The 17,500-nt window shown below is 37.4% G+C and overlaps 2 protein-coding genes across 4 annotated transcripts in view; one reads left to right on the top strand and one right to left on the bottom strand.

Annotated features, from left to right (window-relative positions):
• The window catches only part of LOC121378104 (metalloprotease mig-17-like), a 10,886-nt gene extending 5,148 nt beyond the window's left edge, over nucleotides 1-5,738 (bottom strand). Inside the window, exons 1-6 of the mRNA XM_041506205.1 lie at nucleotides 5,652-5,738; nucleotides 5,213-5,290; nucleotides 3,392-3,540; nucleotides 2,558-2,595; nucleotides 1,785-1,890; nucleotides 946-1,101 (exon numbers count right to left, since the gene is read on the bottom strand). Of these exons, the coding sequence (XP_041362139.1) occupies nucleotides 946-1,101; nucleotides 1,785-1,890; nucleotides 2,558-2,595; nucleotides 3,392-3,540; nucleotides 5,213-5,290; nucleotides 5,652-5,738 (614 nt within the window). The remainder of the gene's footprint in view (nucleotides 1-945; nucleotides 1,102-1,784; nucleotides 1,891-2,557; nucleotides 2,596-3,391; nucleotides 3,541-5,212; nucleotides 5,291-5,651) is intronic.
• A 6,243-nt stretch (nucleotides 5,739-11,981) lies between these two features.
• Nucleotides 11,982-17,500, top strand: part of LOC121377482 — a 12,354-nt gene continuing 6,835 nt past the window's right edge. For 2 of the 3 annotated variants that reach the window (XR_005958620.1, XM_041505494.1), the window contains exon 1: nucleotides 11,982-12,073. The gene's annotated coding sequence lies outside the window, so the exon portion shown is untranslated. Of the gene's footprint in view, nucleotides 12,074-14,847; nucleotides 14,899-17,500 lie in introns of those variants that run through there. The other variant, XM_041505495.1, reaches the window with a different exon arrangement.

Consider the following 17,500-nt stretch of genomic DNA (forward strand, 5'->3'; position numbering starts at 1 on the left):
TTCAAGGGCTACTCTTTTTGATTAGCAGCCAGGAATCTTTTATAGGCACCATCCCATAGACACGATAGCACATATCACGGCCTTTGATATATCAGTCGTGGTGCACTGACTGGGACGAGAAATGTCCAGGAACGGTGCAGAACAATTAAAACATGTACAGCATTCATTTCAATAAAATATGGTCCACTGAAATATGTATCAGATAGCCAAATGTTATGAAAAAGTATGGAAGAATAATGATATTTTTCATGGCATAATAGTCCGGGTGGATTTAGGAAGTTGAAATGTATGGTAAACAGATTTTTGTAGATCATTTTCGCCTCTGAGACCTTCAGATTTGTGTCTGGTTGTTCAACGGTCATGACCCGGTCGCCACAGCTGTGTCATCCAACAAAGTTATCACGACCGAAAATTATTGCTCTGTGACATACAAGTTAACCTGACTTATATAAGAAACCAGCACGCTCGAGCATTGTAAATACTGTTACTTGTAAAATATGTTTAGTTTGATGTTAAACTTTGTTTTGGTGGATATGTAAGAAACAGAATACTACATTCGTGTCCGTCAGATACTATTTAACTTACAATTCGCTGATTGATAACTGACTTAACTCACTTTCTCCCGTTAGATACGTTTTATAACAGAAATGGAACCCAATGGCTACTCACATGATATTTTCTAATTTAAATCTGCATCAGGTTTTCTCCGGGATGCAGAATTTATGACATCCAATTTTCACAATCAGTCATACTTAGTCTAGAATAACTAATGGGAAAAACGAGGAAAAACCCATAACAAACAAACAATCATACACAAAAACAACACACACACAAACACACACACACATACACAAAAACAAACACAAAAACAAAACAACCTCCTACGTATACACACAAAAATTAATAAACACACAACACATAACCCGACAGATTGTCTACCCTTACGTCTGAAGGAATGACCGGAACTGCGTCACTGAACAGGACGAGAAGTGCCAGGGGTTCGTGGCTTTAGAACTAGGTGGGATCCTCAACCTAGCGGCCATCACGAATTGATCGCTTCCTTTACAGGTGTTCCTTGTACCGTCGTGTTCTGATCCCAAACTGAAATAATAACATCAACAATAACAATAACTTACCTTTGACAAGTGTCACTGATATAAGGTTACTTTATTAACGTGCCTATATCCAAAAGAGGTTCGGGCACGTTACTCGTATAATTACGACTATAATATTGGCTGATTGAAACATGTTTTATTGCTTTTTATTAGGCACAAGTTATACAGCTTATTGGACCTTCTCCAATATTAAAATAAGATAAAGGACGAAAGATAAAGAAACATATGGAAAGCAGGTAAGCAGGCAGGCAGGAGCGAAGTGGGCGAGCGCAAAAGTAAGCGGATCGGCGGAGAACGCAAGGCGTATGGGGGTTTAGCCAGGCAGAAAGTGAGGAAGTAAGAGATGGAGGGTAGAGAGAGAGAGAGAGAGAGAGAGAGAGAGAGAGAGAGAGAGAGAGAGAGAGAGAGAGAGAGAGAGAGAGAGAGAGAGAGAGAGAGAGGATAACACATACCACGGCCTTTGATGTACCAGTCGTGGGGTACTGGCTGGAGCGAAATACACAGACAGACAAGAGACATACAGAGCCAGAGAAAGAGAGAAAGAGAGAAAGAAAGATAAACAGAAAGAAACAGGAATACAGACATAGATCGAAATATGGGAGAGACAGAGTCATTAAAGAGAGTGAAACAAATAGACCGTAATACACAGCACGAGTTCATTGTTACTACCTGTGACCAATCTCGTGTGCGAGTACCAAGGCGGTAAGTTCTTCGTAGAGTTCCTCAGTCACAGACACCGTGTACGTCCGGCACACAGCTCTTAGATAGGCGATACCTGTACGATAAAACTACACTATTAGTATATGCGTGTGCGTGTCTGTATGTGCGGGTCTGTATCAGACCTACTGATTAATCAATGTACTCGAGTGGTGTCGTTAAACAAAACAACTTGTTTTGTCTATGAGATCTTGCTTTCAGCGATTCCATGATTCCTTGATTTAAATTATAAGGGCGGGGTATTTTAAGGTATATTGCACCAGATCAAATCACATAGACCACAGCAGAAACGTGTGGCTAAAACAGCTACACGCAACATTTCAATCAACATATACACCATCGGTAGAATTGTGTTTGTTTATTTTGTTTAACGACACCACTAGAGCACATTCATTTTATTAATCATCGGCTATTGGATGTCAAGCAATGATAATTTTGACATATAATCTTTGAGAGGAAACCCGCTAAAAATTGCATTAGTTGCAAGGGATCTTTTATATGCACCACCCCACAGACAGGATAGCACATGCCTCGGTCTTTGGTATACCAGTTGTGGTGCACTGGCTGCAACGAACATCGATAGGAATAACACTATCGATCACCTTTAAAGTAAATCAGAAACCTGTTTAAATTGGTGTTAACCTGCTCGTAACATTTTCTCATTACCTCAAATGTGATAAATGAAAAATAAAACAATGTTTACACTCAAACGAGAAACAGCCTACCTGCGGTGCCCCTGCTTGGTCCGCTTGCTAAGTTAAACCTAGTTTAAAACAAATTTCGTAATGCATTATAATCACAGTTTTACAACAATCTACAACAAAAACAACAACAACAACAACTACTATTAACAAAAACAACAACAACTACTACCACTACTACTACTATTACTACTACTACTACTACTACTACTACTACTACTACTACTACGATTACTACTACGATACTACTACTACTACTACTGCTGCTACTACTACTAACACTACTTCTACTACTATTACTACCATTACTACTACTTCTACTACTACTTCTATACTATTACTACTGCTACTACTGCTGCTACTACTACTATTACTTCTACTACTACTACCGTTACTACTACTACTACTGTTACTACTACTACTACTACTACTGATGTCATTACTATTACTACTACTACTACTACCATTATTACTACTACTACTACTACTACTACTACTACTACTACTACTACCATTATTATTACTACTACTACCATTATCATTACTACTACTACTACGACGACGACGACTACCACCGAGAAACATGTTTTGTTTCTTTGTTGTTAGTTTGTTGTTGTTGTTGTTATTGTTGTTGGGGTGGGGTGTTGTTGGATTGTGTTTGTTTGTTTGTTTGTTTGTGTGTGTGTGTGTGTGTGTGTGTGTGTGTGTGTGTGTGTTTTTCTTGTATATGTTTTGTTTGTTTGTCATTTTTTTATGAGGGTTTGTTATTTGGGTTCTACTGGTGTATTTATTTATTTAGATTATTATATTTAGAATTGGAAGGGCCCTGACATATTTCTAACGAAATGATTTGATTACCCAGTTATTAAGGCCACGTGGTCGAAGGGAACTCCGCCAAGTTGACCTCCGGATTTCTCAACGTAAAGACTGAAATCGTCGAGCGCCCGTCCCGCCTGTATCACTCCGCTGACGTTCAGGTTCTGAGTCCACGGTGAAAGTGATGGGGTCTGAAAAGTGTTCACAAATGGGTCTCTTATTAGAATGTTCCATATTATGAACAGGGTAGAATATAATAATATGTATATGAAGAACGGACACAGAGAAAAACAGTAGTAACGGTGGCAGTAATGGCTAACGGTAGTAGAAGAAGTAGCAGTAGTAGTAGTACTAATAGAAATAATAGTAGTAGTAATAGTAGTAGTAGCAATAGTAGTAGCAGTAGTAGTAGTAGTAGTAGTAGTAGTAGTAGTAGTAGTAGTCATAGTAATAGTAATAACAATAGTGGTAATATTATCAATAGCAATAGTAATAGTAGTAGTAGTAGTAGTAGTAGTAGTAGTAGTAGGGCCGTAGTAATAGTAATAATAGTAGTAATAGTATCAGTAGCAATAGTACCAGTACTAGTACTAGTAGTAGTAGTAGTAGTAGTAATATTAGTAGAAGTAGTAGTAGTAGTAGTAGTAGTAGTAGTAGTCATACTAATAGTAATAATAATAGTAGTAATAGTGTCAGTAGCAAAAGTAATAGTAGTAGTGGTGGTAATAATAATAATAGTAGTAGTAGTAATAGTGGCAGTAGTGGTAGTGATGGTGGCAGTAGTAATAATAGTAGTAGTGGTAGTAGTAGTAGTAGCAGTGGTAATATTAGTATTATAGTATAGTAGTAGTTGTAATAATAGTAGAAACAGTAGTACTAGTAGTACTAGTAGTAGTAGTAGTAGTAGTAGTAGTAGTAGTAGTAATAGAATAACGAAAGAAGAAAGAAAGAAAAAATGAAGGAGAATAAGTAGCTGAAGAAATAGAGGGCAAAATGCAGGAGAAGAAGAAAGGGATGAACATATTAAAGTGTGTTTTGTTTAACAAAACCACTAGAGCACATTGATTAATTAATCATCGGCTATTGGATGTCAACCATTTGGTAATTCTGCCTCGCCATTAAAGGAAACCCGCTACATTTTCCCTAATGCAGAAAGGGATCTTTTATATGCACGCTCCCACAGACAGGAAAACACATACCACGGCATTTGATCAGTTGATGAGCACTGGTTGGAACGAGAAAAATACCAATGAGTAGAATAGTTCGATCCTGCGTCACAAACACCCCAGGAGAGCGCTCCACCAACTGAGCTAAATTCCCCGCTCAACCCCCCCCCCCCCCCCATCACTCCCGGATGTACAAGGAGCAGGGGGTAAAGGAGGAAGAGAATGAAAACAAGAGAACTAGGAGGAGAAGGAGGAAACGGAAAGGAAGGAGTGTGTGTGTGTGTGGGGGGGGGGGGGGGTTGGGGAGAGAGAGATAGAGGAATATTTAAAATAACGGCTTCTACACTGATGAACGTAAAATGTGAAATATAAGGCTCCAGTTATTGGAGTAATTTAATCGAATAAATAAGAAGGAAATGTTTTATTTAACGACGCACTCAACACATTTTATTTACGGTTATATGGCGTCGGACATATGGTTAAGGACCACACAGATATTGAGGGAGGAAACCCGCTGTCGCCACTTCATGGGCTACTCTTTTCGATTAGCAGCAAGGGATATTTTATTTGCACCATCCCATAGACAGGATAGCACATACCACGGCATTTGATGTATCAGTCGTGGTGCACTGGCTGTAGCGAGAAATAGCCCAATGGGCCCACTGATAGCGATCGATCCCACCAATAAATAACTTACATCAGCTATAATGATGGCATTGATAAGAAGTTGAACACGGAATCCGCCTCGAGTCACGGATTTATAACGCGTGTTGGCCTGTGAAAGAAAACAAACAATCACCCACGGAAAGTAAAATATTGCATTACCATTCAAAGTCAAAAGGGTATGGAGTGACAGATATGCGTCATGCATACATTCTATAGTACGTGCATACATACATACCTACATACATACATACATACATACATACATACATACATACAGACAGACATACAGACAAACAGACAAGCATACATTAGAAAAAAAACAGAGAAAAATAGGAGAGAGAGAGAGAGAGAGAGAGAGAGAGAGAGAGAGAGAGAGAGAGAGAGAGAGAGAGAGAGAGAGAGAGGGGGGGGAGGTATTTCGATAATAAACTACAATGTGTATAGATAATAACGTATTTTAGAAATCTCACCGCATTGACAATGTTCACGTAGTAGTCGTTCATTTCAGCCTTGGCGAGGTTGCCGTTGTTGTTGTTTCGTCGTAGCCAACTACACATTGCATTACGAAATAAGAGAGTTATTCTTCAAACAACAAGGCCTCTTTACTTTCTATGATATGTAAGCAAGAAGCAAAACTGATCTTCAGTGTCTCTGCATCCCATTTCTCGGCCTAATTCGAGTGTACGGAAGTAACGAAGATAGTCGGAACGGAATAGAATAGAATAGAATAGAATATGGAATAGAACATGGAATATGATACGATATCATACGATATAATATAATATAATATGATATGATACGATACGATACGATACGATACGATACGATACGATACGATACGATACGATACGATACGATACGATATGATATAATATAATATAATATAATATAGTATAGTAATAACATAATATAGTATAATATAGTATAATATAATATAATATAATATAATATAATATAATATAATATAATATGGAATAGAATAGAATAGAATAGAATAGAATATGGAATAGAATAGATGATGATATGATGAAGATATGATGATGATATAATGATGTTGATGATATGATGATGATGATATGATGACATGATGATATGATATGATGATGATATGATGATATGGTGATGACATGATGATATGATATGATGCTGATATGACATGATATTATATGATGATGATATGATGATGATATGATGACATGATGATATATGATGATGATGATGATGATGATATGATGATATGGTGATGCTATATTAATGAGTTCGAGTAAAGTTCGAGCTAGGAGTAGCGAATACTCGTAATTCGAGTTAAAGAATATAATGACGCTGATCCAGGACTAGAGTCACGAGGAATGTGAAAGCAGTGCGGAGTTCTACTTACAAGCGGTAAAGGGCATAGTCAAGAACCACAATCAGTTCCACTTCATGCAGCATGGAACTCTGACGCTTTATCCTTCGCTTCTGGTCGTGGTGGGGAAACATTCCATCTAGTGTTAACACAAAAATGAAATCATTTAAATTGACATTGTTGTCTCGTGTGGTTAGATTTCTTCTTTTTTCATATATAGATGTAGTTATAATTTAGGAGTTTTTGAACAACAACTACTACTACTACTACTACTACTACTACTACTACTACTACTACTATAGCACTACACTACTACTACTACTACCACCACCACTACTACTACTACTGCTACTACTTCTATTAGTACTACACTACTACTACTACTACCACTACTACTTTATATAGTAGTAGCAGTAATAGAAGTAGATGATGTTGCTGTTGTTGTAGTCATAAAAGTACAACTACTACTAGTAGTAGTTATTGTTGTTTTTGTTGTAGAGGTAGTAGCAGTAGTAGTAGTTGTTGCCTTTGTCGTAGCAGTCATTGTCGTTGAAGTAGTTGTGATGGTAATAATAGTTTTGTTAGAGGTGGGAACGGTGATGTATAAGAAGAACAAAATGGCGCCACACGATTTGTTACATGATAATACTGTCTGCATTTAACATAACACTGAGGGAAGCGCAACTAAAAGATCCCATGCTGCCTGTCGTCAGAATGACCATATGTTTGACGTCCAATAGCCGATGATAAGATAAAAAATCAATGTGCTCTAGTGGCGTCGTTAAATAAAACGAACTTTACTTTAATATAACATTGTAGTGAAGACACACAAGATACTGTTAACATTGTGTAGCGACCTGAGGTATGTTTGTGTAGACAGTCTCCGGTCAGTTCGATGTCCGGCCTCTCTGCTGCACGCATGCGTTCTGCCTGCTTCTGCAGAGACGATATGTCCAAGTGTCCCCTGCTCTTGAGGTACCTTCCCATTAAGTCATCGTTGGTCATCTGTAGTAATTAGAAAACAAATACTACACAAACGTGTAATTAAAGTAACAGACCCTAGTCTTTAAACATTAGGCATATTTTAATCTAGTAGAGCCGTTTTTATTTTAAGAGAATTCATAGTTTACTTAGATTTTGTTGTTTAGCTTATCCATTTTCGTAGATCCGAAGTGTTTTTTTGTCATATGGGTGTTTTTAATATCACAAAATGCATTTTTAATATTTATAAAAACGGTTATAGAGTTGAGAAATAACGGTTATAGAAACAAGTTTTAGTCTAGTTTTGTAGCTACTTCTCCGTTTCAATGTCACAGACTCTTGTTTCACTCCGTTGTAAATTTATCCAAATGTGTAACAGGTTTGCAGATTAGTGTCCATTTCGACGGGTTCAAACTAGGGTCTGCTCGTTTTAGTTAAACCCGCAAAGTACAATGGTGGACTCTTAAATTCCAAACAAAATGGCATTACACCCCTACATGGCATTACACCCCTACATCATCAGTAGCGTCCGGGGACCGTACCACATATGGACAGGTTTTCAACGCAACGCACGCCGTGGGAATTTCCATCTGTAGCCCGCCGTTACCACAACCGGCACCTGGTTTCCTTTATAGACACAAGGTCTCACTACACAGATGTCATCTGCCATTGAAACCCATGTTAAACTGCCCAACTTCAAGCGAAGATTGCCCATAGAACGGGTTCTCGTTGGCACTAACAACATACACCATTGCAAACATACATTATATAAGCATTTATTTTCACTCCAAAATTGAGAACATTTCCGTCTCAGTTTTTTGCTATATGACCGCATCTGGCTGTAGTACCGGTCCGAATAGGTGGTTCATTAACCGATTCACTCCGGCTGTCACTTGCGCTATATACCCATGTCCCAAAAGGTCGATGCACAATATTACAAAATAACATGGGCAAAATACAGCCAGAAGGCTTACCATTAAACATACATATTGTTTTAATTCTTCACCATTTGCTAGAAGTGAATATGTGACCCATAACATGTGTCCCAATTAGGAACTATGGTGGACCGTGATGAATGAACTGTCACCCGGAAGTGATCTGTGTAGTGAGACCAAAGAAAGAAGCTATACATGACACCGTTTTTTATGCTCACCTCGCCCCCATCTGTTGCCAAAGTCATATAACCAGTTATGTCTGACCTTAGAGGTCGTGGAATGTTCCCCTGACATCCTTTCTATATACTCAGTTAAGTAGGACACCGACCCCACGCTTAGAGGTCAGCGTCCCCATGACGTCACAACCCACGTCTAGAGGTCAGCCAATCAGATGGCAGGTCACTTATTTGCAATCTGATTAAAATTAGCTCTACTGGTCTACCAGTAGATCTAACAGCATTGAGTGGACTCCCATGTCCAGGTGACATTTCATCTATAAATAACAATTTAAATATCGACCATTTAAACTTCGCCTTTTATAGCGTTATTCGGGAGCATACAAATTCTGAAAATATCGGGCGAGACTATTTATGCAATAGGCGAACTTGTTGGTCTATTTCAACATTAAAAAACAGGGGGAAAAGTGTAGTAATAAACTCTGGATTGCATACTAGTATAAACAGATTTTATGGCTATGCCATCACAGATTTGTTTACTTCGTCTTGAAACGAATTTTATATAAAATTTTATATTGAAATTAGCTTCCGGCATATTTCGTAATTCACCCGAATCATTTCGTATACCCTCGGCATAATCCATAATGTTTTCAAATTGTTTTCAAATCAATGGCATGATTTTGCAAGATAGGTTTTGATTGGATGAATACTAATTAACCAGTGGAGCTAATTTTAATTTGATTGACTTATTTGCATATTTTGAGACTCAATTGCCAGGGCTACTGCTCGTTGATTCGCGATACAATAATGTATCGAACTATCGTCACATCTAATGTATCGCAATATCGTCACATCTAATGTATCGAACTATCGTCACATCTAATGTATCGCAATATCGTCACATCTAATGTATCGAACTATCGTCACATCTAATGTATCGCAATATCGTCACATCTAATGTATCGCAATATCGTCACATCTAATGTATCCCAATATCGTCACATCTAATGTATTGCAATATCGTCACATCTAATGTATCGCAATATCGTCATATCTAATGTATCACAATATCGTCATATCTAATGTATCGCAATATCGTAAGATCTAATGTATCACAATATCGTCATAGCTAATGTATCGCAATATCATCAGATCTAATGTATCACAATATCGTCATATCTAATGTATCGCAATATCGTCACATCCAATGTATCGCAATATCGTCACATGTAATGCATCGCAATATCGTCACATCTCCAGTATATTGATGTGTACTTACTGGTTTCATGGAGTCGCGATGCCGGGTAAGAGATCCATGGAAGATTGTAGATTTGGAAGCTGAAAATAAGTGAAGTTTGAGTTTATTTTGTTAAAACGACAAGGGACGTAGCCCACTGGTAACGCGGTCGCTTACCGCGTGGTCGGTCGTTATACTCGACAGCGGGATATGAACCCAGTACCTACCACGCTTGTGTCCGATGGCTTAAAACCTACAACACCGAGCATGTCCTCTTTATCAATTTATAGAGAAAAGTCTTTATACGTCACATGTTCCTTTTACGGTCAGCTCGACTGTAGCGCGATTTCCACATCAACCTCGATATAGTAGTGAATATTAATCCAAATAAAACTAACAGTGAGATAATATTCATTTGACGGCTTCGTGACATGTTCTGTGTGGTCTAAAGTTTGAGCCCAGTTGTATAGCGCTCACCTGATGCGCCGACGAGTGTGCTATCGGTCCCCGTCGATGGGGCCCATTGGGCTATTTCTCGTTTCAGCCAATGCACCACGACTGGTATATCATAGGCCGTGGTATGTTTATCTCAATCTCTCTCGCTATCTACTAGTAACTAACTATCTATATACGTATATTGCTACTAATGGAAAAATGTAGCGGGTTTCCACTCTAATGGTATATGTCAAAATTGCTAAGTGTTTGACATCCAATAGCCTGTGATTAATAAATCAACGTCCTCTAGTGGTGTCGTCAAACAAAACAAATTTTGCTTCTCTGGGTACCTGTGCAGTATCATACAACTTAACGAATTAAAATCTCAAACAAATTAACAAAATTATTCATGAATTTGTTTGTATACATATACGCGCTTAATAATACGAAAAGCGTACGTAACGTTGAGATAATATTATTATCTCTATTTGCAGAACAATATATATTATAATTAATGTTATTGTTCATTTGTTAAACGTGTATTAGGCCTACTGATGTTATGAAAATTTACCTGGATCTCCATTTTCTGAAATAGCACTGGCGGTGATACGAATTATTATGCAACACGCGTACACCCAATACCAATACATACTGCCTGTTGTGTGAGCTTTTCACATCGCTCGTACACTGAACACCACAAACTAAATGCAGTCTATAAATTCTTAATATGAATTATAAGGGCGATATCTTTTCTTGTTTTCTTTTTTATTATCCTAACGTGACTAACTTACCCAGCTCACTGTTACGATCGAGATTTGCTATAAATGCAAGACTCCAACTGGGAGAACAGATGTATGGAGAATAAAAAACGTTTGATTTTCTGTCTATCTGTCTGGGGGGTTATTGGGGGTTTAGTCAGTGTTAGTACGCGTATATCAAAACTATATCCTGTTATGACATAAACCAATATGGTACTCTCGTATTTGTTTGTGCGGGTGTTTCATTGATTGAATGATTGAGTGTGCGATTGTGTGTGTGTGTGTGTGTGTATGTGTGTGTGTGTGTATATGTATGTGCTAGGGTGTGTGTGCGTATGTGTGAGTGTGTATGTGTGTGTGTGTCTCTGTCTCTGTCTCTGTCTCTCTCTCTCTCTCTCTCTCTCTCTCTCTCTCTCTCTCTCTCTCTCTCTCTCTCTCTCTCTCGCTCACTCACTCACTCTCTCAGTCTATATATATCTCTGAATATGTGATTGAAAGAATGAATGCAGAACTGAACGAATGAATAAATAAATATAAATATGCATGTTTAGATGCGCTGGTTTGGATCAGCCGGCTTCATGAGCGTCCAGGGATACCCCCTCCCCGCCCCTAAATACATTCAAATTCATCTTTTCTTTCAGGTTTTTAAATTTATTATTATTACAGTTTGTTTTGTTTTGTATTTATTTATTTTATTTTATTTATTTATTTTTATTTTTTTTTTTTTCATTAGGTTGTCCTATTGACAGGTTGGTCCATATGTCCTTTTGCCATTAGTCCCCGCAAATATGTCCTGGATCCGGCCCTTATTGTGACTGGGGAAACCCCCAAGTGATGGAGCAATCTTGTAACATTATTGCCCTAAACGCGAACGCTCTACGACCGAACCATATCCGCCACACAACCAACATAACGTCATAGCTACTGAATGACGTCATATTCAGGCTGAAGTCCACCGTGTTTTTTCCGACAACAAGAACATCGAAAGTAGGAAAGTACCGAAGGAAATACGGGTCATCCATAAAGTACGTACAATACACCCTTAAGGGTAAGGGTGAGGGAGAGGGTGAGTGAGGGGGAAGATGATGGTTCGTTAAACAGTGTACACCAAACTCTTACGGTCACTTTTCGCACCTAAGTTTTGGCTTCGTACACAATAAATATATATCCTGGCGTCATATGTTTTCGATACGATAAGCAAAAAATTAAAGTCGCACGCCCTAGTTTCAGCCCGCGAAAATTAATTCTAATTTTGGTTAATTTACAAAACTGTAACACACTTAGATCACGTTTTTATAAAATAGAGTGAAAAAGCAGGTTTTATATCGATAAATACCATGGGAATCCCCGTGAGCCAATTACTTGAAATAATTTTGAAAGTTAGTATTCTGATCTCACCGGTAGATGTCGATCGAAGCACAGAAATGCCTATGTCACGACACATTTCCCAGAGTGCGCACAGACTTGGGGTGCGTTCTTTTCACCTTTCCTTGGCATGTTCCAACTGTTCTGTCCTGGACAGCGAAAGGAATGAGTTTGGATGCTTCTGTTGAGAAAGTGGCTGCTGCAGCAATCATGATACTTGAATCGAAATAAGACGACAATGATAGTCCGTCACTGACCATGTTGACTATGCTACAGTGTTTGAAATAATAAATTTTATATATAAACCGCAATTAGCCTACATTTGCTATTCGGCACCGGGTACTATTGGTTTTAAGGGTTTGTAACGTTTTGTATTGAGATAGTTACTTGTCTGAACTTTATTGTAACTAATGAAAATATTCACGAACTGTGAAGAAAACCTCACAAATGAACGACAAGCAAACGACAACAAATCGGATGTTGATTGCGCAAAACCGTGCACGAGAAAACAAACCGAACCAAAATGATAACGGTCACGTGGTATACCAACGTCTGTAACGTTGAAACGGGAAGATCCCCTCTAAAAATAGATTAGACCTTGTCTGCTCAACGGTTTTTTCCTCAAACGCGCGTGCGTTTTTAAGAAATACGAACAATGTATTTTGTGGTATTACAAACACCAGGATTACCAAAAAACACTTCAGGTGAATGAAAATGTATATTCTAAATAATAAAATGTAAGTAAAGTGGAATTTTATTTATGAGAAAATGGGTTTAGTAGCGAAAAACAACGGCGTAATGGTTAACAACTAGGGCGTGTCCCTTTAAAATATAATAAAAACAATACTTCGTGCATGCAATAATACTTTACCTTTTTCAAGTCACATTAGTTTATTATGAAAAACAGTGATAATCTCTCATGAAAATCAAATTTTCCTCCAAGAAAACTAGCCGCTAAAGCCTAACGCACACGACAAACAAAACTGTTTTTCGAAAACAGAAACATGTTTCGAGTTTCGATCAACCTTCCGCAGACATCGAAACGAGTCAACGCACACGACAAACAAAAACTTGCGGAACATGACCAGTAGCGCCCCCTAAACAATGTGAGGTCACATGACCACAACATGACAGCGTCTAACAGAAAGAGGATAGCTTTCTTGGTAATGCTCATGATAATTAGGAGATCACCCGTTTCCATTTTTTTTCTTCTTTGAGAAGTGATATCGTCTAATTGACGGTGGATTGACGGAGAGGCGAGGTGGTCATCCGCCTATTGTAAAATACCTTTTACATTCTTTTATTTTATTTTCTGTAAATTATATACCGTATGTTTTATTTTTAATGTGATATAAATAGCGAGCTATTTTCATTCACGAAATTCTCCGAGGTTACTCTTCCACATTTTGTAAAACGTGTCTGTAACTGAATGACGTCAGTCGATAGGAAGAGTCCATCATGGGGGTAACGAAATTGGAAGTAAGTTTTCTAAACTACTTTTATGAAAAATACTAGTTATTGTATATTTGAAACAATTGAGATGCAAAAACAACAACAACAACAACAGCAACATAATGCTTTAAACTCAAAGCAATACCAACAAACCACTTTTAAGATGGAAGAACATAACAAAATTTCAAATGCCCTGCAATATGGAACGGTCTGAAATGTAATCTTGTAAAAGTGTTTGTCGATCAACCAGATTTGGAATATATTCGTTTTTATTTATTGTGCTACGTTGCTAATTCATATTTGTTGTGTGATAATGTTTGTGAATTTCAACTCTACTGCCTGTCATGTTAAAGGTAGATGTCCTTTGAGTAATTTTTTTAATGTTGGGAGCTGTGTTTATTGTAATATTCGTGTTTTTCAAATTTGTTTGAAAACTTTAAGAGGCCATGATCGGGTAAACGGGGTCCCTAATCGCGTTTTTAATTTCGGGTTTACACGATGATTTTTCACTGCTAGATGCACTTAAGGGATCAATATTTTCATCAATTTGTTGCAGAAGTTTTGAATATTTGCGTTTTTGTTGGCAAAGCGTGAATTGTCGGTGTCGTCTGCTGTCAGTAACTATAGGCGCCTACATTGTCGATCAGCTGATTTCACTCAACAGGACGATTGTTAGTTGAAATTCTGCTTGAAGAGGCCGATGCAGCAAGCGTTGCTATATCGTCTTAGGAGTATTCTTTAGAGTAATTTTCCCGTCCGAATATTTCTTCCAATTCACCCAAATTAAACGACTCGGCGTCTTTTACGTGTACGCTATCCATATTTAAAAACAGTGACACTTCACCGCGTATGAATACACGTAAACAACGTTACAGTAGGTACATTGACTTTCGGACATGGTATATCGTAGAATGAACCACTTGTAATCAGCCAATCAAAATGCTTGATTTCTTACAGGTATTTTACAATGAGAATTCGTCGACAGGGGCGCCGACAACGAAATATTTGGGTCCATTCGTGGATACAACGGAATGTGAGACAAGGCGTTTTTTAAAAATCTTATTACGTTCTGCCCATTTTTCTAGTAACAGTTCCTCGCTTGCAGAGGTCCACACCGGTTCACTGGCAGATGCTACATGTATTTTGATGTCATGTGCCTCGTATTCGTTCGCTGATTGGTTTATTATCCAGTTGACGTTTTGTCTGTAGCAAATTTCAGTTGCGCAAGTAACGCACACAGCGAAACATAAAATCGACCTAAACATGTTTTTGTTTCGGAAAAACGTGTTTGTGACTGCCGTGTGCGTTAGGCTTAAGTTGTACAGATGTTTCCGCTATATTTTGATAAACGTCATGCTTTCGACAGTTTAATTGGTTGTCTATTTTTTGTCCTTGTTATGGTCGTGTAGGGTCTATACTCCGTGAAATAATTTACATCAAAATATTCTTTTGAAAATAAAATCATAAAATGTTGGTAACTTGTAAAAAATATTGAATAATTTTCAGACCAATAAACAGTGTTCACTGAAAACATATTTACATTATGTTTTTGTCATAGGTAAATGTCTAATCATCTTGTTCTACGTATCAACGGCACCAATATTCGGATTGCCACCTTAAGCACTCTGACAGAAGTACAGAACTGTATATTTTCACAAAATCTAACCCAACCAAACCACCTTGATTTGTAGTAAATGTAAATGTACATGTAAACATGCCCCCACCAGAAATTACTGAAAAGAACTTTACTGTGAATGATATAAGAGGTAACCCAACTAGCCTGCCATAACTTTTATTGTTCAGTGTAATGGTCACGTGGTATATCGTGTAATTTTGGCAGGTCAGATGTCATTGTTGCAGACGATAACTTTGCAGGGATTTGTGATATCTGGATTTCGCTATGTGAGGCATTTCACCAGTACTAAAAGATAGCATTAGGACAACCTGATAACATGCACAATATGTGTGGTATTTTAATTAAAGCATAAAGTTGGCAGCTTGACTTGAAGCATTTTCAACATTGAGAGAGAAAAGACACTTTGTTGTTTATGTTCAGGTTGATAGTGACGTAATATCTCGCATAATCTCGCGATACATGCAGTTACGAACAAAGTATCAAACACATGTTATGTCGATCGAAATTGTATGACGGTAGGATGCTTATCTTATCGAAATTTCACTTGAAATCCATATTTCGTAAAAGGTACGATTTTTTAATCACAAGACTGTTCAAACACATTCAGGGGCGTTAGTACAACCGTGGCCGGTGTATCGGCGCACTTGGCATTTTGCTTAAGTATGCTTAGGAAGTTGTCATGTTGTCGGTGTTTTAAACGAATTAAAGTTCAATTCCTTTTTCAATGATTAATCAAGTATCAACATATTTATTGTTAAGGGTGCAATATTATTATTTTTTTCTCAGAATTATCAATAATTATATCATAATTTCAAAATAAATCATTCACCTGTTTTCATGTATATACACGCGAAGTAGGTCAGCCTTATTGATATTAAGAATTTTAAAACCAGTCTGAAAACACCTTTCCTGCATTTTTAAAATTATAGTAAGCAGTATAAATGTAATTAATTTTGTTCGGTTATTTTTATTTAAACTAAAAAGGAAAACACCGACAAATGCAAACAAAACGAAAATGTTACACCTTAATTGACAGTCATTCCAGTTCACAACTGTCACATTGTTATAACAAATAAACGCGAAATAAGATCCACGTGTGTGCACAATCTACCCGAGAAAAATAAAATTCATGTAGTCATCTTAGCCATGTATGACAATGAACATGTATGCATCTACGATTCCGAAACTGATCATGATCATGTGTGATCGTTCATTTTCATAGTAATATTTCTAATAAGACAAAACAAAAAAGTACTAAAATAATTTTGGGACAGTAGTGTAGCGTTTATGGGCTAAAAGTGAGGTCATGGGCGGTCTATAAATAGCGGGGTCAACGATCCACATCTACTGCGCCGAATCACCTGACATGCAAATCGTTTTGGATACAAGGGGGTGCCTATATTTATGCACCATTTTAAAATGTTTATTTACTACAAACATAAAACAATCTGTAGTGTATCTCAGATTATGCACAGCTTCATTAGTGAGAGACACATTTTATTAAGTATTTCAGTGTCCTAGAATGCTTAGGTGCGCCGATACAACGGACAGCACTAATGTTCAAACAAACAAAATACAATAGCAATTTTGCATTGGAATTTTTCCAACATAAAAGAAAAGATATACCCAGTTTATGGTTATTGTAAGGAGATGCAAAGTGACATCATTGGAATACTGACGTCATTCAAAATCAAAATTAGCTATATTATTACAATGCTTCGCCACTTTAAAATAAAAACTGGTCTACTAACCTTGACCCCTAACACATTTCTATAACAAGTAGACAACGCTGTTTACAGGTCGGTATTATTATTTTATTTTTTTCATAGTTCTGGACAAAATATTAATTTTAAGTGTTAAAAGATGAAATAAATAAAAAGTACTAATATATCTAATACATGTATGTCTAATATATCATGTAAAAAAATACCGTTTGATATGTTTTATTTATTGTGTACGAAGCCAAAACAAGGGTGGCAAAAGTGACTGCCGTCGGCCT

This window comes from Gigantopelta aegis, chromosome 7 (assembly GCF_016097555.1).
Source record: "Gigantopelta aegis isolate Gae_Host chromosome 7, Gae_host_genome, whole genome shotgun sequence".
NCBI lineage: Eukaryota > Metazoa > Mollusca > Gastropoda > Neomphalida > Peltospiridae > Gigantopelta > Gigantopelta aegis.